At 47.4% G+C, this 22,734-nt stretch overlaps 1 protein-coding gene across 4 annotated transcripts in view; it reads right to left on the bottom strand.

The window, feature by feature from the left end:
• Positions 1–22,734, bottom strand: part of USP4 (ubiquitin specific peptidase 4) — a 39,712-nt gene that overhangs the window by 5,001 nt on the left and 11,977 nt on the right. The window contains exons 7-18 of one of the 4 annotated variants that reach the window (XM_005909373.3): positions 16,623–16,763; positions 15,485–15,602; positions 14,174–14,347; positions 12,295–12,453; positions 10,904–11,128; positions 9,874–9,957; positions 8,900–8,994; positions 6,035–6,226; positions 5,273–5,361; positions 2,047–2,274; positions 452–522; positions 82–200 (exon numbers count right to left, since the gene is read on the bottom strand). In XM_005909373.3, the coding sequence (XP_005909435.1) occupies positions 82–200; positions 452–522; positions 2,047–2,274; positions 5,273–5,361; positions 6,035–6,226; positions 8,900–8,994; positions 9,874–9,957; positions 10,904–11,128; positions 12,295–12,453; positions 14,174–14,347; positions 15,485–15,602; positions 16,623–16,763 (1,695 nt within the window). Of the gene's footprint in view, positions 1–81; positions 201–451; positions 523–2,046; positions 2,275–5,272; positions 5,362–6,034; positions 6,227–6,283; positions 7,615–8,899; positions 8,995–9,873; positions 9,958–10,903; positions 11,129–12,294; positions 12,454–14,173; positions 14,348–15,484; positions 15,603–16,622; positions 16,764–22,734 lie in introns of those variants that run through there. The other 3 variants (XM_005909374.3, XR_011462015.1, XM_070360149.1) reach the window with 3 other exon arrangements.

The raw sequence follows: 22,734 nt of genomic DNA, 5'->3' as shown, positions 1-22,734 counted from the left end.
TTGTGTTACACAGATGGCCCCAGCAGATCTCGGAGCCCCAGGGTGCCTGGGCGCCCCTGCTCAGAGTGGGGAGCTGCCTACCAGGGGTCATGTTCCCCAAGGGTCTCCATGGTAGTGAAGAGCTCGATGCAGTCCCTCAGGGCCACCGCTGTCTTCTTTTTCTTCTGAGGTTGCAACATGCTGACGTGCTTCTCGTACGTCTGTGAGGAACAAAGTGCTGAGTTGGCTGAGGAAACAAAACCTCACCAGGCTGAGCCACCACCTCATGAGCTCTCATGCCTGGAATATAACGTACTTTCTGGAGCTGCGAGGATTTAATAACAAAATCTTTTGCTGCTTTTCATTCTCAGTCTAAAAGATAAGCTGTGAAGCCGGCTGTGGAACTGGTGAGAGAGACCTCCCCAGAGCAGAAACCAGCACTTCCCCTGACCAAGAGTCCCGAGTGACCTACCTCAGATTCCTGTTCGTTGTAGTAGCAGCTCCGGGTCTCACTGTCCCAGTCGATGGCTAGCGTGGACCGAGCTGTGGAGGAGGACCAAAGTGTCACTCGCTACGGAAAGGCCAGCAACAGGAGAGGCTCTGCCAGCGACGGGGGGGAGGAGCAGCACGCTCAGGCTGTGTTCTAATACCTGCCCACCCAGAAGCAGCCACCGCCGAGAGCAGCGCTCTGTCTGGGGCCAGCCAACCCGGAACCCCTGGGCCCCAGAGCCTCTGGCAAAGACTTCCTCCGTATACGCTCTAAAGACTGTGATATGCTCTAAAGGCTGTGATACACTCTAGACTCATGGAACGACACAGAATTCTGAAAGGACGCAGGTCGAGATGGAGTAACAGTGATTGGCTTCTCCTCTCTTCTTAAACCACAAGAAAACCTGACAAGATACATTACACGACTGTTTCCAGACACTGAGTATTAAGCAAAGCAAGAGTGAGATCCCTGAAAGAAGGCAGAAAATAAGGTGATGCCCACATGGCCCACGCTTACTGCCTGAAGGCATCTTCCAGGCCATAGCATAGAAGGAGACAAGGGAGATTTGATTCCTGGGTTGAGAAGACCCTCTGGAAAAGGGATAGGCTACCCACTCCAGTATTCTTGGGTTTCCCTAGTGGCTCAGCTGGTAAAGAATCTGCCTGCATTGTGGGAGACCTGGGTTCGATCCCTGCACTGGGAAGATTCCCTAGAGAAGGGAACGGCTACCCACTCCAGTATTCTGGCCAGGAAAATTCCATGGACTGTGTGGAGCTGGGACACGACTGAGCGATTTTCACTTCACACTAAACAGAAGAAGCTGCCCAGACACCATGGAGCTACAGAAAGACTGACAGAGATCCAAAGCGATCTCAATAAAGCTGTTTCAAAAACTCAGTATTTTTAAGTTTTTTGTTTTTTTTTTTAAGGGAAGAAAGCAAGGTAGCTAGCTGGAGAACATGTAGCAAATCTCTTCTCTAATGAAGAAAGTTAAAGACACGAGATGCTTTTGCAGCTCCCTTCCTGACCCTGGGCGGGCACCTTCATCATCCACATGCACTTTCAACACACAACACACACTCCATGTGGATGTCCCTTCTTGTCTACAGATCAAATCAGGCTCCAGGTAACAGCCTGTGAAATCCATGCGCATCCTCTAGACTGGCCGCATCTCTAGAGTATTCTCATGGAACAAAAGAAATCTGCATTTATTCTCCTATGTCCGGGGAAATGCTGCCACCTAAGGAGGGTCACGAGAAGTGTTATCACTGACAGCAAAGGTCCCGAAGGGTGGTGGGACTGAAGGGACAGCGTACTTCATTCTGAAGTCATCAAGGACTGAAGAGAAAAGCCTGACAAGAAGGCCGAGGAAGCGGCGGCAGGAAGGGCTAGAGCCAGGTTCCGTTTCTGAAATGGTCTTTGGGGAGCTGCCAGCCAAGGATCACTCAAGTGTCTGTCCCCGGAGTCACATGATGACACTACAGAAGCCCAATGTGGTGAGCGCTGAGTACAAAGGACTTTCCAGTAGACCCTAAGTCCCCCAAAGCCGAGTTTGCAAAGTCAGAGAAGGTGCTTACAGTTGAGTTTCAGTAGTTTCCCATCAGTGGCAAGGGAATTTATGTCAGCTGTGCCATAGGAGTTCACGAGGCTGAAGGTAAAAAGCCTTCTGGGGCAAGGCCGGCCTTTGTTCTTCTTTTGGGTGGCCTCGCCGTGGTCACTTCCCGGCTCATCGTCCCCACTGCCCTCCGTTTCTGAGAGCTGCTCTCTGCCTTCTTCCTGATGCTCCATTTCTTCTTCATCTTCACCTAGCACACAAATGAGAAAGAAAAAAAAAACAGTGTACGGAACATGCCACTGTTTCAACGCTGAAATTTGTACTTCATGCCTAAGTGTGGTGCTTCCTTCCAGGTTCTGTCCTGTGCATGGGAAACTATATACACTTCTCTGCATTCACAAGGCACTTAAATTCACGCGTGACCCTCTTCACAACCTGGTCAGCAGGCAAGAGGGCACTGCTATTCCACGAGGAGGACGCAGGGGCCCAGAGAGGTTCAAGGAATCAGGCAAAGGCACAAACCTGAGTCAGCAATCCTGCCAGTCCTAAACTTGGGCCTCTTAACACTTGGTTACTTTACTGGGCTTCACCTGACACAGTCTGACTCTTTAACTTGATCATTAGGCCAACAGAGAGAAAAGGACCAAATATTTATTTTTTTTGGCCACACAGCATGTGGGATATTAGTTCCCTGACCAGGGACCGAATCTTCGCCCTGTGAAGTGGAAGCACAGAGTCTTAACCACCGGACCACTAAGAAAATCACCAAAAGACCAAAATTAAACACATACTCAATACTCAGGAAGACAGGCTGGTAAGAAACAATTTAAATGCAAATTTTTAAACATGATAACACAAATATTAAGTGAAAATCTTCAGTTCCTCCACAAGGAACCTGCTGACTCTCTCAGCAAGTATTTCCTGAATGTCCTCCAGGTGCAGCTGCCATGACAGGTCCCAGTAACAGGGCATACAGGATCCTCCCCTCCTTTTTTCTCTTTATTCCTTTGGATTGCCAAGTTTCAGGAGTTTTAAGAAGGGGAATTCCCTGGTGCTTCAGTGGTTAGGACCCAGTGTTTTCACTGCTGTGGATCAGGGCTGAATTCCTCAGCAGGGAAGTAAGATCCTGTAAGCCAAGTGGCACTGCACAGCTCTCCCCCACCAAAAACGAGAGAGAGAGAATTAAAAAAAGAGAGAGAGAGACAGAGCTTTAAGAGGCACTGTACAGACATACACTGATGAGTATTTTTCCCAGAAAACTGGCTGGTACATATGGCTGCAATAAAAAGATCCATGATCATATTTTTTGCTGTTGGGCAGCCAAAGGGGAAAGCTTAAGGTATCAGGTACGTCATTTCAACAAAGATGGGGACAACTCCAAAAGGTGATGTAAAAGTAACAGGGGAAGAAAAGATTCAAAGTAAGAAGTTTATATAGTCAGGGAAATAGCAGTAGAAATGGAAACTGATGAAAAGAGGTCAGATGTATATTGTCCATAAAAATTCACTTTCAAGGACAGTGTGTCTTGGGAGTGTTCATGAGGAAGGAAAAGTCGGGCCCAGGATAATGCAGCACAGTTCCCTGCCAGGCCCCAGGAACAGCAGAGCCATGGATGAGGGTGTGACATGGGTCCCCATGAACAGGGCTCTGAAACAGCCAGTGTGCACGAGACTGCCAGTCCCAGCTCTCACAGAGGTTCCTTCCCTAACCAGCTCACTTCACTCCTGGAGCAGTGGCACTGCGCCGTTTACACCCAGCCCTGCCAGGGATTCAAGACTCAGCAGGGCAGCCACCATGGACCTAACAAGCAGCCATGACAGTAAAGAAGTGAGAATTATTTCAACATTAAACAAGAGTTTGAAGCCTACGCACTAAGACTCACTGCTGGGATTTGAAAGAAGGCAGTAATTCTTCCTAATTAGGAGAATGACAGATGGAATGTCTAAGAAACTAGGCTAAGTGTGTAACAACAGCAAATACTTACATGGTGCTATTATTAACTGAGCATCTAGCATGTGCCAGATACTCTAACCACACTACCTCATTAAATTGTAACTTCAACTTTGTGAAGCTGTTGTCATCATCCCATTTTGCAGATGGATAAACCAAGATTCAAAGGTATGATACAGTGACTTCTTGAAGTCCACCTCCACACCTCAAGCTGGGAGTCACAGTGCCACAACTTCCAGAGCACCAAGAACCTACAAGTCACCGCAGGTCTGCTAAGAGAATACCACTATCCTCAAACATCTCTGCTTGTGGGACTTCTACACAAAATATGCTCCTGTTCGTCCCTAGTGGGATGAGAACATGATATTCTGGGCAAGAATAGGAGTATGATTATAATAGACACATAAATCACTAGGACGATTTGGAACATCCTGCCAGGACCAAGTCTATGGTTGTTACTTTTTTAATGTCAATTTCTCACTTTTCGAGACCCTTCATGTCATGCAGAAATGTGGGCATTTGCAACTGAGAATTTATATATTCAGCTCTTTGCGAAGCATAGCAATTGGAGGACATTTCCAGTTTTATAGGAATAAAGCCACCAAATCAGTCACCTAGGCCGCCCAAAGCAGGATGACAGCCACAATGCAGGTCAGACACAGTTTACTGTTCAGACGAGCTTGCGAGCACAAGGCCACAGGAGGACGGCAGCGAGGGCTCTGGGTTTCCTACAGTATGGTTACCCTACTGCTAATCCAGCTGTGGCTCTTCACTCTCACAGCAGGAGCTGTCCAGAGCTGGCCACCACCCGTAGCTTCCTGGGTAGAAAGAAACACCCAAGAGAGCCTGTCTCTGCCTTCTGACAGGCTGGGAGGACGCCTGGGGCAGCAGCTGCAGCACGGTGATGGGGAAGGGCCAGATAACAGCTCTGCAGACAGAGCCGGGCTGTGGAGGCAGCCGAGTGTGTATTCAGCAATCCCAACAGAGCAGAGGCAGATCCTGGCTCTGCTTCAGGACCATGGGCAAGTCACTTGGTCCTATTAATGCTTATTGTCTCCCTGAGGTGAGACCCAGCCTCCACGTCTAAATTCCATGAGGCGTCCAAGGCAGACAATGGGCTCTGCCAGAGCAAAATGGTGCAGACACGGCTGTCAGGTCTGCTCTCTGGACTTAGCCCCCAGCACCCTCTTCCCCCTGCCTGCTCAGAGCCTCCCTCTCCCAAGTGTACAACACCTTTAGAAGAGGGAGGCCAGGAGGGGTTTGACTAGTCACAGCCCCACACCGAGGCACGCGCTCACCTGCACAGCCGCTCCTGGAGCCATTGCAGGCTCCCAGCTCCAAGGGCGAGCTGCCTGACTCATCAGGCAAAGGCTGTTTTATGTATCGGCTGGAAAGAAGAAAGAAATCGTTAGTTGCAACCGTTCACTATTTTTCTCCTCTCCTCAGCTGGAAGTTGTTCCTATATATTTGGGCATTATATATTCCTATATATTATATATTCAACTATTCACAAAGCAATTTATGTAAATAAAAGGGCCTTAAAAATCATGGTATGGCTTAACACTTCAAGAAGTGAGAGGAATCCAAGAGATAAGATGCCTAACTACCAGGTCACTGAAGACTCTCAGAAAGTCTGTTCCTAACCTTTGATGACTGTTACATGGCACCCTCATGTAAAAAAAAAAAATTCCCAGTAATGTTAACGATCAGCTTCAGAATGATGGAGTACTTCGGAAACTGTACTCAAAAAAAAAAAAAAACTGTACTCAAATATAAAATACCATCAAAGCACCAGACTTCCTCAGGCAGGTGACTGAGAAGTGTGAAGACATGACTCCAGGGACCAGAGGAGCCTGAGGTGCTCAGTGTCATGTGCTTCAGGTATGCCCGTGGCCTGTCCCAGAAGCACCTGCCCCTGCCCTCCCAAGGGTCACCACGATGGTATTTCTGAGAGAAGGGAGCACAGCAGGGCCACACTGGCACTCTGCAGGGGGCAGTCGCTGCGACTACTGGACATCTCTGATGTTAGAGAACCAGCAAATGGCATTCCCCCCACCAACCTGATGCGCTCACAAACCGCCTGGTACAAAGACTCGAGGGTGAGCTTGTGCTTGGGGACAGAAACCAGCAGTGGCTGCCCGTACAGCACTGCCCCGGTAGAAGTGCTCGACGGCCTAGATTTCCTCTCCCTGAAGTACACGGGAAGCGTGACACACTCAGAGCCATCCGGGGAGGTGCTGCAGACTTCGTACCTGTGTCAATCACACGAGAGAGCACTTTTAATGGCAGGCTCCGATGAGCGATGGAGATCCGCACTTCAGCTACATGGCGGCCAGGACTAGGGCTACTAGAACAGAGCGTTCTTCAGTACAGAACGTGAATAAGGCATTTCCAAGAGGATGCTAGAGGCTGGGTCAGGAATTTCAAGAGGGTCACTGTCTGTCAACACGTGAACCTATACCACCGAGGCCCTGGGGCTAACGTGATCCTCCTTCCCACAGCCATGGCCTTCAAGTCTGTGCTCCTTCAACTGGGACTCAACACAGACTGAAGCTGGCATCCAGACCATCACCTCAGACACAAAGGCACATGGGGGGCCCAGCCACCAAGTTCATCTTCCGTGACCCACCAAGGAGCTCAACTTTTAGAAAAGGCATTCTTAGTGCACTGCCCTTTGATCAAACCAAATACTGTACAGGACGTATACCTAAAATAGAAAGCCAAAGACTCTTCATTTCCAATGAGAAAGCAAATTTATAAATCCGTTGGCCATCTTTGTTCAAAAACACTCAAGTAAAAGACTCAGATTTAATTTTTTCAAAAATCAAGATAACCAATGAAACTACTAAAAGACAAACCAATGATTTTGAAAAATGTGTCTTACTTAGCGAATACATGGGAGATTTATAGATGTTTTATCCTGGAACAGATGTTACCAAAATTGCTGGCAACCGACTGTAGTCTTTCCCTCTTCCTATAGGGGGAGACACAAACTTACTGATTCAATTCTCGAAAACTAAACACACACACATACAACCCTCCCCAGATGCCTGACAAACAGTCCTGACTGCAATATGTGCAGGAGTTCAAAGAAAAACTCACGAAGACGGCTAAGATGTGCTCTAAGGTAAGAACCCTAGGGTCCAGCAGAAAGGTCAAGAACGAAGCCTTGAACCGGGAGGCTGGCTCGGGATCCAGTCCCCCTTGCCTCTCGCTGGCTGCGGGGACCAGGCCAAGCGCCTAAACCTCTGTTTATTCAGGGACAATGGGATCTACCATCTACCGTACAGTGTGGAGGTAGTAACTAAGAAACTCAGTCTCACAGTACCTCACATGCTCATGAAGTATTAAGTGCTCCAACTGTGTTTTCGTAAGACCATTATCAACTTATCATAACAATTTGCTTTCATAATGACTGGCCCTCAAGCCCTTGGAAAAATCCTCTGTGGGTGGTTCGCCAATCTTTCCACAAGGTGATGCCCCAGTTCTTCTCAGTTTAGCTATGTTCGAACATTAGTCTCTGGAGTTGAGGGAGACTGTGTTGAGGACTTGGGGTCAGAAGTGGACAGTCCCAGCTCTGTGGCCCCTCCATCTGTGAAGTACGGGAAGGTGGCTGGGAGTAGGGCAGCAGCCTGTGCTCCTGTGTGAACGGAATTAAGAATCTTGGGTGTGGTTAAGAACGCTTCCTTTTAGAGTGACCAGAAGTTACAGGCCCCAGAAACATAAAGGGAAGGAAATGCCTCCCTTGTGGACTGTATTCCTCAACCCAAACCAAAAACCAAAACGAAAACCAAACCCTGAAAACCTCTCTCAGCAGAGACAAATTTCTGAGTGAGAGGGACTGAGGAATATGCAATGCAGGTGTGGTCCCCATGCAAACTGCTCTGACAAGCGGCTGCTGGGGGGTGCAGGCAAGCTTCCGCTCCACCCCACCCCACCCGGAAGAGGGATGGACACACACACAGTCACACACACAGTCACACACACAGAGACACACAGTCTCACACACACACACAGTCACACACACACACACAGACACACACACACACACACACACACACACAGTCACACACACACAGTCACACACACACAGTCACACACACACACAGTCACACACACACACACACACACACACACAGTCACACTGAGCAGCCCTGAGGCAAGAGGACTTGGGAGGGGCTGAGGAGATGGGCTGCAGTTGGAGTGCACTGTCCCCAAAGGGATGAGAAAATTCCATCTGCTGCTGCTGCTGCTAAGTCACTTCAGTCGTGTCCGACTCTGTGCAACCCCACAGACGGCAGCCCACCAGGCTCCCCTGTCCCTGGGATTCTCCAGGCAAGAACACTGGGGTGGGTTGCCATTTTCTTCTCCGAAGCATGAAAGTGAAAAGTGAAAGTGATGTCGCTCAGTCCTCCGACTCTCAGCGGGCTCCTCCATCCATGGGATTTTCCAGGCAAGAGTACTGGAATGGGGTGCCATTGCCTTCTCTGACTTAAATCGACTTTCCCTGTTATTCTGAGATGGCACCAGTGTGAGGACCCACTACCTATGGCTTGGAGAAAGAAAAACCCCCTTCCTGTACTGTGTCCCTTCTCCTGTCTTCCCATGACCCCTCACAAAGCTGTGACTCTTCTTGAGAAAAGCATTTCTGACAGCAGTATCATCTGCAGGACCACTGAACAGGCTTTCTTAACAAGGAGCAACTGCTGACAAGAGCCTTGCCCACGCCGAGAAAAGGTATCTGGATTGCCTAGCTCTGAGTGCCTGTAGGCACTTAGCACTGGTGGCTGCCCACAATTCTCTGAATGTCCATCTCATGCGCTCAGGGGTCAAGGCAAATCCACCAGCTGCCAGATCTTCACCAACTAGGCAAAGCCTCTGGAATTTTTCCACTGACCCCACAGCAGAAACCCCTAAGTACTCACACAAAAATGTCATCCCGAGGCATGATGTGGTTTAAACCTTCATCCATTTGGAAAATCTTGTGGAACCGGTGATTATACACATCTGTGACCACCATCTAAGAATCAACAGGAATAGCGTACTTAATACTCAGGTGCAGATGAAAAAAAAATGTGCTGCAGGGGTGCTGCTTCCAGAGAGATTACAATGTGGCCAGGCCCAGAGCTCAGGCGTCAAGGGCTAATGGAGAGCAGCAAGGCTGTCGCCAGCAGAGAACATGCCGGTAACACCTGTCCCAAGGTTTATGACAGGATCTGCCCTCCAGTGGTGGGAGTGGTGGGAAGTGGCTGCGGACCAGAGACCAGTCGTCATCCAGATCGATCTGGGGTGTTCCCTGGGGCTGGAGGTCCCCAAGCCATCCTCACATACAGAGGAAAAGAGCAAACCCCAACCACCAAGACCTACAACTTGACACCAGCAGGAGGTGCAAGGGGAGTGGGGAGAAGGGCATTGACCAGGGCTGGGACAGGGGAGGGGCTGGGGGGTCTCCAGGAGGAGGGGTCCTCATGCATGGAGAGGTCTTCACTTTCCCCACCTCCACGTGGGGCCAGGCTCAGCAGAAGGGCCAGCATGAGCAACTGTTTTAAAATAAAGATTTCCTTTGCGACAGGAAAGAAGGTGAAGCTTCTCACAATACAGATGAGGTCAAGGTCAGGTAAGAAAGGGAGGGGAGGTGACAGCAGAGTCCCACTCCTGGCCCTCTGACCACAGCCAGGTGTCCTCCATGATGGAAAGACTGTTCCAAAGGCCAGAAGGGACAGTCTCAGCCACACTGAGCACAGTGAACAGGGACCAGGATGTCAGAGGCATCCAGATACAATCACATGTGCTGGCCATAAGAACCAGCCCCCAAAAGTGACTAAAAGTTTGAAAACTAACTCCAAAGGACTATGAAATGCCCCCAATAGGCAGAGAGCTACAAAACACCCCGCCTTACGTTTTCTGCAGCAATGCCAGACAGCTTGGAGAGAGCCTCACACAGGTCGGACACGGCCCCCATCAGTGGCACAACCACACGGTACTGCAGAGGAGAGAGAGGAGGGGTGACGAGGGTGCTCTGGAGAGGAGCGGGGAGATGAGCTGGGAGGAGCAGGCACCATGGAGGGTGGAGGTGCCCGTGGTGAGGACAGGGCCAGATGAGCTGCCAGCAGAGCGAACGTGGAAGTCTTTGGCCTCAATGTCTGTCTCTCTATTCAGGCAGCACCACGTAGAAGCTGGGCCATCTCTTTCTCTGCTACACATGGCTTCGTTTTTTTAACTTTTTGGAGATGGTCACTACTTCCTTTTAAAAAAATGTTAAAATTCTACAAATTGCCAACCAGTCTTTGTCATCTTTCTTTAGACAGAAGAAAATAAAACTAGAAGCAGCATGCAGTGAGCCGCCAGCTGGGCTGAACACCTTTCCATCTAGCCTTTTGCTCTGGCCAGGCTCTCCCAGTTGATTCAGGGGTGAACATGACCAAGGAAAGTACTGTTTCTAGTTCCTTAACGTTCAGATTTAAGTATTTTGTAGCAGATCAGCCAGGTTCCTTTAGACAAATGAATGAAGCATGGGGGAAAAGGTGACAGCAGAGCCCAGAGGACCTCCACAATACACATTAAAAAAAAATTCTTCATTCATTGGGCTGTCCCGGGCCTTAGTTGTGGCACACAGACTCTACTTGTGGTGCATGAGCTCAGTGGCCCTGTGGTATCTGAGATCACAGCTTCCCAACTAGGGATTGAACCTGGGAACCACACACTGGAAGGCGGACTCTGGATCACTACCTGGAAGTCCCCATGATGTGCTGGAATGCCACGGGATTACACAGAGGTCTGATGGAGGACACAGGCACACGCTCAAGGCAAGCACCAAGGGATTTCAGAGGCAGCTGATGGAGCTCCTGTCGTAACAGATGGAAGCAGCCCCACTCTGGGTCTGCAGGCCTCTCACAACAAGGTATACGTGAGGGTGCCGACTCTCTTACCTGGGTAGGCCTGCAGCGAGGGTCGGCAGGAACTAGGAAGATCTCCATAACTCGGTCTTTCTTCAAGGGCAATGGGAGAGTTAGATAGCAAAATGGGTCAAAGGTCACAGAAACCTTAGCACATTCTGGGCAAACCAATGTAGATTTGAAGAGGCCATGGAACGTGTCCACGATCACAGAATCATTCCTCAACCTATGATTCTCCCAGGCTTCCTTTGCCACCACCTGGAAGAAAGGAAAGCGGATAAATAAAACATTCTCAACATCTCCCAGTTCTTAACCTCTGCACCCGGAATGATTCACAGCAAAATCTGAGATGGACTGTGAGGCAGTCTGTGTAGCCAAATACTGGGTCCAGGCCAGTGAGGGCCAAGACTGCTCTTAGCACACCAGACTCACTGCACATGCCAGCCCAGTCCCACATGTAACAAAGTGCGAGCACAGGTTCTGGGACAGAGACGAACTGACAGCACTGTGGACACGTGGGCCTGCCGGGGGGGACTGTCTCCTAAAGCTCCCAATAATTCAAAGGCCCTTCAGGGACTTCCCTGGCGTCCTGGAGTTCAGACTTGGCCTTCCAAAGCAGGTGAGTGTGGGTTCAGTCCCTGGTCAGGGAGCTAAGATGCCACATGCCTCTTGGACAAAAAAATAGAAAAACCAAAAACAGAAGCAACAAGTTCAATAAGAATTTTTAAAAAATGGTTCACATTAAAAAATACCACTTGAATTTAAAATTAAAAAAAAGCTGCTTCATGAGCTAGCTCATGGTTTTTCCTTTAAGATGTGAATTCTACTTTGAAGTATTCACATTGAAGGGACTTCCCTGGTGGCCCAGTGGTTAAGACTCTACATTTCCACTGCAGGGGTGCTCCAGCCTTGAGCCCTGGTTGGGGAACTAAGATCCCACAGGCTACACAGTGCAGCCAAACATTAAATAAGTAAGTTAATTAAATAAAAATTTAAAGCATTCATATTGATCACACCAATGTGATAGGATAACTTAAATACTAAATTCCCTCTTTAGAGATCCGAAAATCAAGGCAAAAAAAAAAAAAGTGCCCTAAATAATATTATTAACAAAATACTTTTAACAATCATAGTTGGATTTTAATGAGAGGAGTAATAATCCCAAAGGCCCACACTACAGGCACTTTTTTCAGGGGCTTCCCTGGTGGCTCTGATGGTCTGGTATACCAACAAGGAGCATCAGAGGTAACCAGAGTTAGCCCCTTTGTAATCTGCAACACATTTCTCTATGAGACTGCATGTCCATGTCACCAATAACAGTGAGAGAAAACCAGAGCCCCGCCACCAATACTCTGAGACCAGAAGAAGGCCCCTGGAGGTGGCTTCTGTGGAATATTTTTGTCCAAAAGTCTCTAGTATCATACCGCATCTGGCCGCCCATTGGCATCCTTCAGCTCTAGGTAGGGTTTTTTCTTCACACGGTTCAGATCTTCATGTAAGCCATCTAGAAGAAAGGCTAAAAGCTCCTGAGAGTCTTGTTGTTGGTAGCCAGAAAACTGAGGGGCAAAACGTCCCACCTGAGTCTACAATAAAAGCAACCATATTAGAAGGTTTTCAGTTATAAAGAACCAGGGAAGTCAGATGGGAAACTGTCATCAGAAATAACTTTGCCGTCACCTAGGACCAGAAGGAAGAAGACCCTTGGTCCAGTAGTCCCATTAACTTCGCAAGGGCCTAAAGGCAGGTAGTTCTCACCGGAGAGAAGAGGGCTAAGATCTGAAATTCAGGATGACTACAGATTGGGAACCTGAGCCACCACCTTACAAGTAGAGTAAACACTGACTCCCTAACTACATCTCCATGAATCTTTCTCCAACTTCCTCCTTTGGTTCAGTCTCCCTAAGAACTTCACAAATGGTACCTGCATCAGCCAAAGGAATCCTCCTGTACGTAAGAGCCCTCCTAAGGGATAGAGAGCTTGGGATGGACATGTACACACTGCTATATTTATAATGGAAAACAAACAAGGATGTACTGTATAGCACATGTACCATGTTCCATGTTAAGTGGCAGCCTGGATAGGAGGGGAGCTTGGGGCAGAATGGATGCATGTATAGGTATGGCTGAGTCCCTTTGCTGTCCACCTGAAACTATTACAACATTGTTAACTGGCTATACGCCAATACAAAATAAAAAGTTTAATTTAAAAAAAAAGAGAGAGAGAGCCCTCCTGGCCATAAATGTCTGCCCTGTACTGTTCTACGTCACTGATCCTCAGAATGCAGTGCCCAACCAGTGGCATCAGCAATACCTGAGCACTTGACAGAAATGCACGTTCTCAGGCCCCAGCCCAGACCTATGGAAACAGAAACTCTGGGAATAGTCATTTACACGTGTTGCCCAGGGATTAATGTGACCAAGAGGATGGAAAGAATCTGTTTTCAATTTTAATAAACAATATAAGGTTTTAATTTTCTCCTTGAGCTTAGGTGCTATTTTTTTCCCTCTGTGAATCAGATGCTTCATTAAGTCTCCTTGAACCAAATAGGATTCCCAGATTTCACCACATGGAGGCAAGCCACGTCTCCCTCGGCAGGAACATTCAGAGCAAAGGAAGAAGGAGCTGTTTCAAGTGCCCACTGCAGTTCACCCACCTCCCCATCTCCCTAACTGATGGATCCAAGTGAGAACTGCCCCTCACACCACCTTCCCAGACTGTCAACCGAATTCCTGACTTAAGGGGCTAAACTGAAGCCACAGTTGGTGTAAGTTCCAGTCTCAGAGAATCTGGAAGAACATCTCAGGTAATACTGGATATTAGGTTGAATTTTTATGGTCTGGTTTAGGGTACCAGCCATTTAAAGTGGCTCAGCTAGTAAAGAATCTGCCTGCAATGTGGGAGACCTGGGTTCAATTCCTGGGTTGGGAAGATCCCCTGGAGAAGGGAGCAGTTACCCACTCCAGTATTCTGGCCTGGAGAATTCCATGGACTGTATAGACCATGCGGTCGCAAAGAGTTAGACACTACCGAGCGACTTTCACTTTCACTTTTTTCACGGTAGAATACGGCATTCTGAGCAAGCAGCTTACAATACAAATGGCATCTGAAGAACCCTCATCCCAGAGGTGAGGGTTAAGTCACTTAAGATAAGTATGTGCTAAACGACTGAACAGAAAAGAAGGATCTGACCATGCAGTCTCAGAGCCCATCTTAATGCCAAAGTGCAAGTAAGGGAATACTTCATTACAACATTAAATCACTCTCCCCAAAATAGGAAAAAGGAAAGACATATATCAACCCACCTTGAACATGCGAGGTGCCACGTGAGCATCCCTGCCAGACCACATCTGCTTAATGAGCTCTGCGTAGGCCTCTGCAATTTCCCCTTTCATTCCCAGGGGGTTGTCCCTGTTGATTTCGGCTTCGTATTCATCTTTGAGAAAGTAGTCAGTCAACGGTGCTGTGTTGCTTAAGCACTGAAAGAGAAATGATCACAGCTCACACGCCTTCTGGAAAGCACACAGACACACAGGAAAAACCCAGTTCTAAATGAGCAGTGAAGGTCACTCCACAAAATGAAGGTCACTCCCTTCAGATTCTCTGGAGGGCTCACAACAGGAAGGCACAGTCTCTCAAAGGCCAAGGCTGGTGGCCACATAGTGATGAACCTTCCAGGAACACTGTCTTGAGACAAGCTCACCACCTAAGAACTGTCTCTGAGACAAGCTGAGAGCAGAGGCCATTGATCCCAAGTGCCTGATCACGCAGTTTACTCCTTCACTCTGTCAGTATATTTACAGACACTGCTTAATTTTTCAGGTGTTTAAAGCAGTCTGGTTTTCCTAGCACAAACCCCTCCCGCTTGTTATGTGTTACTTTTACTTAGACCTTACTGATTTTGATTTGCTAAAATGTTATCTACATTACCATATCTCACAAGTATAGCAGCAAGTAATCTGTATTCTTTCCCTATAATATACTGTAACTGTAAGGAGAATTACTTTCAAGTGAAGTCTATGAGTCTGAGCAAATTAACAAACTGAGGGTCATCTTTAGGGACCCCCAAACTTGCAATGGTGTCAGAAATGAAGGCAGTTATTAGGGACTGTGCCCTCTTAACTTTGTAGCTGGGCTCTAACTCCAGCCCATGACCCCAACAGTCCCATTACACAGTAAGCACCCAATAAATATTTGGTGGATGAATAAATGAGGTTTCAACCGGCATGAGCTGAGATAGCTCACTGGTGAAGATGGTCAGCCTCAGGCAAGAATACAGTGGCACGGTACCAGCTGCTCTGAGATCTCATCCCATTAGAAACCAACCAGGCATGTATTTCAGTACTTTTTGAGATCATTCTCTAAGGGTCAACAAAACTCAAAATATTTTCACTATAAAACCAAACCAAACTGAGAAGACATTTTGAAGCCAGGAACACTGATGAGGCCATTCTGTACCACCCAGTGGCTATGCACTGGCAGATTCCTGAAGTACTAACCATGGGTCGTTAGGGACCCTGGAGAGGATCCTCCCAACACCGCAGAGGCCACTCCCACCCCAGCCTCAAGTACTGTGGAGACCCGGTGTTAACTGAGATGGCAGCTCTCCCCCTTACCTGCAAAGCGGAGTTCATGAAGCAGGTGTTCCCCAGGTTTCCAAGTCCGCAGAGCCCAGGTTGGACGTGAGTCAATGGGGACTCCTGACAATTATACGAAGCAGAGAAGCCAGATCCACTGGAAAACACAACCCACACCAGCAATCAAGTGAGTGCTGCTCACATGCCCTCAAGATGCCTCTTGGGGCTTCACCTGGGCCTCTAGAATTCTCACTTGATAATGACCCCATGATATAAATTCTCTTTACTCCCCTCCCCAGCCCTCCAGCTCCCCCAACCCCCACCTTGACCTGACATGCTGCTGCTGCTAAGTCGCTTCAGTCGTGTCCGACTCTGTGCAACCCCATAGACGGCAGCCCACCAGGCTCCGCTGTCCCTGGGATTCTCCAGGCAAGAACACTGGAGTGGGTTGCCATGACCTGACATAATAGGTGGTAAGCACATCCTTAAGGGGAAGAGATGCCGTTTGAATCCTCTGCTCTCTAGCTTTATTATGGAGAAAGAAATGGCAACCCACTCCAGTATTCTTGCTTTGGAAATCCCATGGACAGAGGCGCTTAGTGGGCTACAGTCCACGGGGTTGCAAAGGCTTCAGCAAATGCTAATTCTATATCCCTCCAGAGGGCTAACTGCCAGGTGATTTTGGGGAAGAGCACTGTGGTTACCAATATGGAAGCCTGCGCCTGCCAACACCCACCCGGCCACGCTTGGTCTTGGCAGTGCCTGAGTGTACGTGCACTCTCTCTCTCGCCTCACCTTCCTCTACCACTCTATCTGCACTCTACGGGAGGTGCTCTGACACACCTGGAAAAAGGATCACAGACACACAGAGGAGAAGCAGGCAGTCCATGCCCCACCCCCCCAGCAGCTGACAGTCACCCTGATAACCATTCTGCCAGAAGGCCAGCCCATCCCTTCACAGACAAACGCAGTGATGGGAAACATCAGCTGGTAGGAAGACAAGAAACGTACACCAGAACTAGGAAGCACTCTTTACTGGGGGGATGAAATGGAACGAGAAGCCACGTGCAGCGGGTTCTCACGGGGAACCTGAGTCCTGCATGTGCTCAGGGCAGCAGCAGAGGAGCTGGGAGGGAGGGCCCGGGAGAGGAAGGAAAGTGAAAGGACCTGCTCTTACCCCCTGCTGACACCGGAGCTGTGCATCCCCGAGGTGTTAGTGCTATCACCATTTGCAATGGGAGAGGCAGACACTGAGGAATAGGGACTTGCTGATGATTTTGGAGAGGTAGTAAAATTTCTGCTAGGCGCAGTGCTTGATCTGGGAGAGAGAAGCAGAAACAATGCTACTGACTTTGTGCACAGAAGCAAGTCCTCTTTAAGGCTTGCTTGAGAAGAAGGTGTCTTCTCAAGAAACACATGTTCTCCACATTCAGTTATTTAAAATTAATTGCAAATAGCCCGTTTTCATGCTACTTCAAGGTAAATTTTTATTGACGTGAGAGTAAAGAAATTAATTGGTCTTCCTGTCTCATTCATCCACATGGTCATACACTGAATCTTTCAGTGAGATAAACCACAAGGCTGACCTTCAGGGCATCCTGGTTTGATTGATAAATCATCAGCTTCCCTGAATTATAAGAGTTGCCAGTGAAAGAGAAAGAAAAATGGTGATAAGAGATGAATTATCTCAAAACGCTAGACCTAAATTAAACAGATGGCTGTAAGTACACCAGAACACGAAAATGGCAATTTAGTGTCACTGTGCTATTCCAGGCAACTGCTTTTGTTTCCTGAAATTTACCAAAGTGAAAAACCTCTCTGTTTCAAACTTCTGTTTCAGTATTTTTCAGAGTGTCTTATTTTAGATTTATTCATAATTTTGGACTAATTAACTCAAGGACTAATTGCCCCAAATCTTAAATTGACAACAATTTTATCAAGTTTTCTACCAAAATCCACATAAGACAGGTAGAAGAAAATGAGTTATCTGCAATGTTTCAAATACGTAGTACAATGATGATTTTCCTTCCAGATTGGGAGTTATTTTTAGAATAGAGAAAATAATTAAGCTGGGTTGTCCCTGCAGAGTGCCCAGCCTCATTGGATCTGATGTCAACCAGGGCTCCCTGTGAGAAGAAAGTGGGGTGTAGCAATAAAGATGAGCGATCCTGTACCCACACTGCAGGCAGATGTCAGGGACTATTGAGGGGCCTCAATGGGTGTCAGGAACTGAGTTCTGCTTCACACTCTGAAGTTACAGCAAGGGAAAGGGAAAGAGGGCTCCCCAGGCTCTCAACCACCCACAGAAATGCACCTTCGCTAATCCTGAAGAACATTTGCTTCACTGAGCCTCATCTTCATGCTGCAGAGAAGTCCAAGAACTATGGCAGCTCCTTAAGTGAGGCCTGGCAGAGCCAAGGGACACACTCTTATGGCACACAGGGGACTTCAACAAACATCTAAGGCCTGTCCCAGGTGCTGCCAGAACGCCCAACCTCCTATGCAGACAAGTCGCTACCCAAGGCTGGGCTCATACAGCAGATTCTGTTAACTCAGGTCTACAGATACTATAAGACAGTGAAATTCAATTTCTGACATACAAACCTCAAGGCACATGGCTTAATACTCCCTTTTTTAGTCATCGTTCACTGGTAACTTATTTTATTCTCTGAACTTAAGAGGGCAAAAATCCATATAAGGCCATTACACGTATTCAGCATCTGTCAACTTCTTAAACAGACAACCCTTCTGGTTGAAATGAAAGAAAATGAGAAAAATTTTATTTGACATTCATATACAATGTTTCAGAAAATAGTGCCAGTAGTTTTCAGAGTAAACTCAGTCAAAAAGAAACCCAGGGACTTCCCTGGTGGTCTGGTGGTTAAGAATCTGCCTTCCACTTCAGGGGATGCGGGTTCAATACCTGATCAAGGAACTAAAATCCCACATGCCTTGTGGTCACACGCCGCAATGAACGATGACCCAGCTGAGATCCAACACAGCCATAGGTAAATAAAAAAAAAAAAAAAAAAAAACCTAATGATGACTATCTAAGGATATGTTTTATATGCCTGAAAACTTACATAATACAAAGTGCTCTTTGTTGTTTTTTAAACTCTACCTTCGAAAGACAAATCAAAAAGTAAGACCTCTGTACACAATGCCTTGACCTGTACCTGGGAAACGCTTGGGCGCTTGTCACTTGTCAGGCAACTTGCGAGCACACCCGAGGGCACTGCGAGCTGGGAAGCAGGCAATGGTAGGAAGGAGCTGACATGGGGCAAGACCTCACTACCAACTGTGACCGAGTCTCATGCCACGAACATTCTGAAAACAGAGGCTACGTCTCCAAATAATGGTCCCCCTGCTCCCAAAAGATACTCTGGCCAAGCCTCTGGTCTCCTGGCACCTTTCTCCTGAGGCATCTCCTGATCCCAGGCACACCAGGTCGTTACCATCACACGGAAGCAAGCACTGACCAACGGCTCTGTAACACTCACGCCTGCCCTCCTTGCTCCGTCGCGCTCTGCCTGCCTCTCAGACGCTCTCCAGGCTGAATGCTATGCGGAGGAGTCCACTCTTTAAGTCTACCCTCTAAACCCAGAGCCCAGCATCTGGCATTATCCTTAAGACAACAACCAACTAGTAGCCACAATCCTCACCGCCTTCACAACATGCTAGGCTGTGATCTTCCCCACACACACCAACACTGTTAACAAGAGCTAGAAGGAGATGATGGAAAATAAATAAATAAATAAAGGGGACGGTGGTACAGAGCTAACTAGGCCTTATAGATATCAGGCAAGTAAAGTTAGAATTAAGAAAGAGACAAAAAAATTGCGACCGGATCTACAGAAAACCTTGGCAGAACAGAGAGGTTGGAGTAATCCACAGAAAAGGGAAAAAAAATAATTGCAGATGCTCACAATTAATCAGGTGGCTTTAACTGGTGAAAAAAAAGCTGAATGGAAACAATTTCATTATGCTTTCCTCTTGCCAGGATACATGGAAAACTGATTTTATGAGTGGGTTGTTTTTTTAAAAGAAAAACAGTGATTAAGCCAATCACTGACATTCCCTGGATGATATATTGACTTGACATACTTTTCACATTCCCTCAATTTCATCCTACATCTTCTCTTACAGACAACACGTTACTGAACATTATTTTTAAAAAAAATTCGATTTGTCTTTTGAATAAGCTGAACGCATCCATAGGTATTCTAATTACCGTTATAGCTGGACCTAATTCAGTCTATGTTTTTTAATTACCATACTTTGCCGTTGTTTTTTCCCCTCATTCTTGCCTTCCATCTCAATTTCCCTTTTAGATGACAGTTTCCTAGCTGCATCCTATGGTGCTGTGATTTAGAAGAGGAAATACATGCTTTGGTTTGGTGCAAGGTTCTTGGTACACAGCTTCTGAAATTGTTGCAATGTCTCAAGTGGTAAGAGGAATGGGAACATCTTTCGTTACATTTTGGTCTTCTATCTTTGGCTCCTGAAATTGCTCCAAAGTGATAAAGGTGAAAAGTGTCTGTTGTTCCTCCGGACACAGATCTTTCACCCACATCTCAATTCATGCATATGACTTTTGGAAAGTTCCAAAGGATTGGTGGGGGTGGGGGGCGGCTTGCTGCTGGCCAGGGGAATCAACCTTGTGATGAGAAGGTTGGCTCTTTTGCCCTTACCCCCCCACACCCACCTCTGGAGAGGGGAGAGGGGCTGGGGATTGAGTTCTGCCACCAATGGCCAAGCAGTTGAATCAATTCTGCCTGCTTACTGAAGCATCCACAAAAACCCCTGAAGTATGAGTTTTGCTGAGCCTCCAGGTTGGTGAACACACGGAGGTGCTAAAAGGGTGACTGCCTGGAGAAGGCACACAAGCACCTCACTCTTCTCCTGCATCCTGGCTATCCATCTCTACCACTTCACTGTTCCAGAGTTATACATTTCCATAATAAAGTGGTCAAATAGCAAGCTACCTGAGTTCTGTAAACTGTTATAGCAAAGTATCAAGCCCGAGAAGAGGGTTGTGGGAACTTCTGATTTACAGCCAGTGGGTCATCAGAAGCACAGGTTAACACCCTGGCTTTGGGAGTGGCATCTGTAGGGGAGGCAACCTGGTGGGACTGAGCCCTGAGCCTGTGGGGTCTGATGCCATCTCCAGATGAACAGCTGCAGAACTGAGTTAAATTGCAGGACACTCAGCTGGTTTCAGAGAACTGATTAGCATGAGGGAAAACCCTCACATACTGGGTGGCTAGAAGTACTAGTGGAATAAAGTTGTTGTTCTGGTTTTTTCACCTCCCAATAGCTATTCTTCCATTCTTCTTTAGTTTCTAAATTCCGAGTTTTAGCTAGACCCCTTGCAACTGCTGAAAGGCATTTCCCAGCCTCCTTTGAAGCCAAGTGTGGTCACAGAATTTGCCAGAGAGGTATAAAGGGCCATCTTCTATGTGATTTCTGAGAAATATCCTTACAAGGGAGGGGCACGCCCTTTCTCCTGATTCCTCCTCAGCTACCTGAATGCACATGGGATCGGTTCAACTACAGCGGTCACCCTGGACCCTGAGGTGACCACCTTGGGAGCTGAGCCCACACAAAGCAGTCACATGGCAGAGCAGCCGGGTTTCTAACAGCAGCAGTACTGCACTGTCCTCCTCAGAGATTCTTTTTGGAAAGATGTGTGTGTACCCTACTTAACAGACTAATTTTCAGGTCTTTCTTCACTGCTAGCAAACCTTTCCTAATCAATACAACATGTTAAATAAAAGACATAAATTCTACTTTTGTACTTCTGGTAGTTATTCCATTAACTTATTAGGATCTGTTAACTATTTTTCTCTTTCCCCATCAATTACTTCAACTTACTAACTACATTTCCATCTCTCTTTACTGCCTCCTCTCCTCACCTGTCTTCCATGTCAGGATTATTCGGTATTTACTTCTGGATTGCTATTGATGCAGGCTTTCTTAAACCTTTCTTCTTAACTATTACTAAACTTTTTATTGAAGTGTTACATACAGAAATATATAAATCATGAGAGTACAAAAGTGAAGACTTTCTTGGGAATTCCCTGGTGGTCCAGTGGTGAGGACTTGGTGTTTTCACTGCTGAGGCCCGGTCTGATTCCTGGTTGGGGAATGAAAATCCCACAAGCCATCAGTATGGCCAAAAAAAACCCCTCAAAAGACGTTCTTATCAAATGATGGCAAAAATGTTAATTACTCAGTCATGTCCAACTCTTTGCAACCCCATGGACTGTACAGCCTGCCAGGCTCCTCTGTCCATGGAATTCTCCAGGCAAGCATACTGGAGCCGGTAGCGATGACCTCCTCCAGGGGATCTTCCTGACCCAGGGACTGAACCCGAGTGTCCTGCACTGCAGGCAGATTCTTTACTGTCTGAGCCACCAGGGAAGCCATGCACCTATATAATCACTACTGCACTCTCCCCCAGACCAAGAAGCAGGACAGCACTACCTCCCACGTGTCCTCCTCACGCTCCCTGCAGTCACAATTCTTTCCAAAGCTAACCTCCATGGTGACCTTGAGACGCACAGATCGGTTGTGCCTGTTCTTAAGCTTAGTATCAGGGACTCATACAGTAGGCCATGTTTTGGGTCTGGCCTCTCTCATTCAACATCACTGATGAGCCTCAAGGCTGTCATGGCCGGAGAGAATTCTGTCACATGCACACACCACAATTCATTCTATTTTGGGTGGCTATTTGGGTTAGCTCCAGTTTGTGACTATGACAAGCTGTGCTGTCATGAACATCTTTGAACGTATCTTTAAGTGAATGTGAGATGTATTTCTGTTGGTTGTAAGCCTAGGAGAGGCTCGCTGGGCTGTAGATGCACACAATTATTCATTTAGTGCTTGCTGCTAAATCTTCTAAACTTGCTATACCACTTTATACACCCCACCAGCAGGGTCCAACACCTCAACCACACTTGCTACTACCCACCGTTTTCATTTAGCCACGCTGGGGATGTGCAGAGGTGCCGCATTATGGCTTGAATTCACCATTTCTGGATGCTTGCCAAGGCTGAACGCCTCTCCGCATGCTCACTAGCCACAGGGATAACTTCTTTCTTCAAGTCACTGTTACAGGTTTTCTTGTCCCTTTTTCTAAAAGGGGTGTCTGACTTTTTCTCACTGACCTAAAGGGGTTTCTCTGAAATTCTAGGTATAAACAATCTGTCAGACATACGCACTGCAAATACCTGTCTCACTCTGCGGCTTGCCTTTTTACTCCACCATGAACAGTTCTTAATTTAAAT

Source organism: Bos mutus, chromosome 22 (assembly GCF_027580195.1).
Source record: "Bos mutus isolate GX-2022 chromosome 22, NWIPB_WYAK_1.1, whole genome shotgun sequence".
Lineage (NCBI taxonomy): Eukaryota > Metazoa > Chordata > Mammalia > Artiodactyla > Bovidae > Bos > Bos mutus.
Note: the sequence above shows the minus strand (reverse complement) of the source record. Positions and strands in the feature narration are given on the sequence as shown.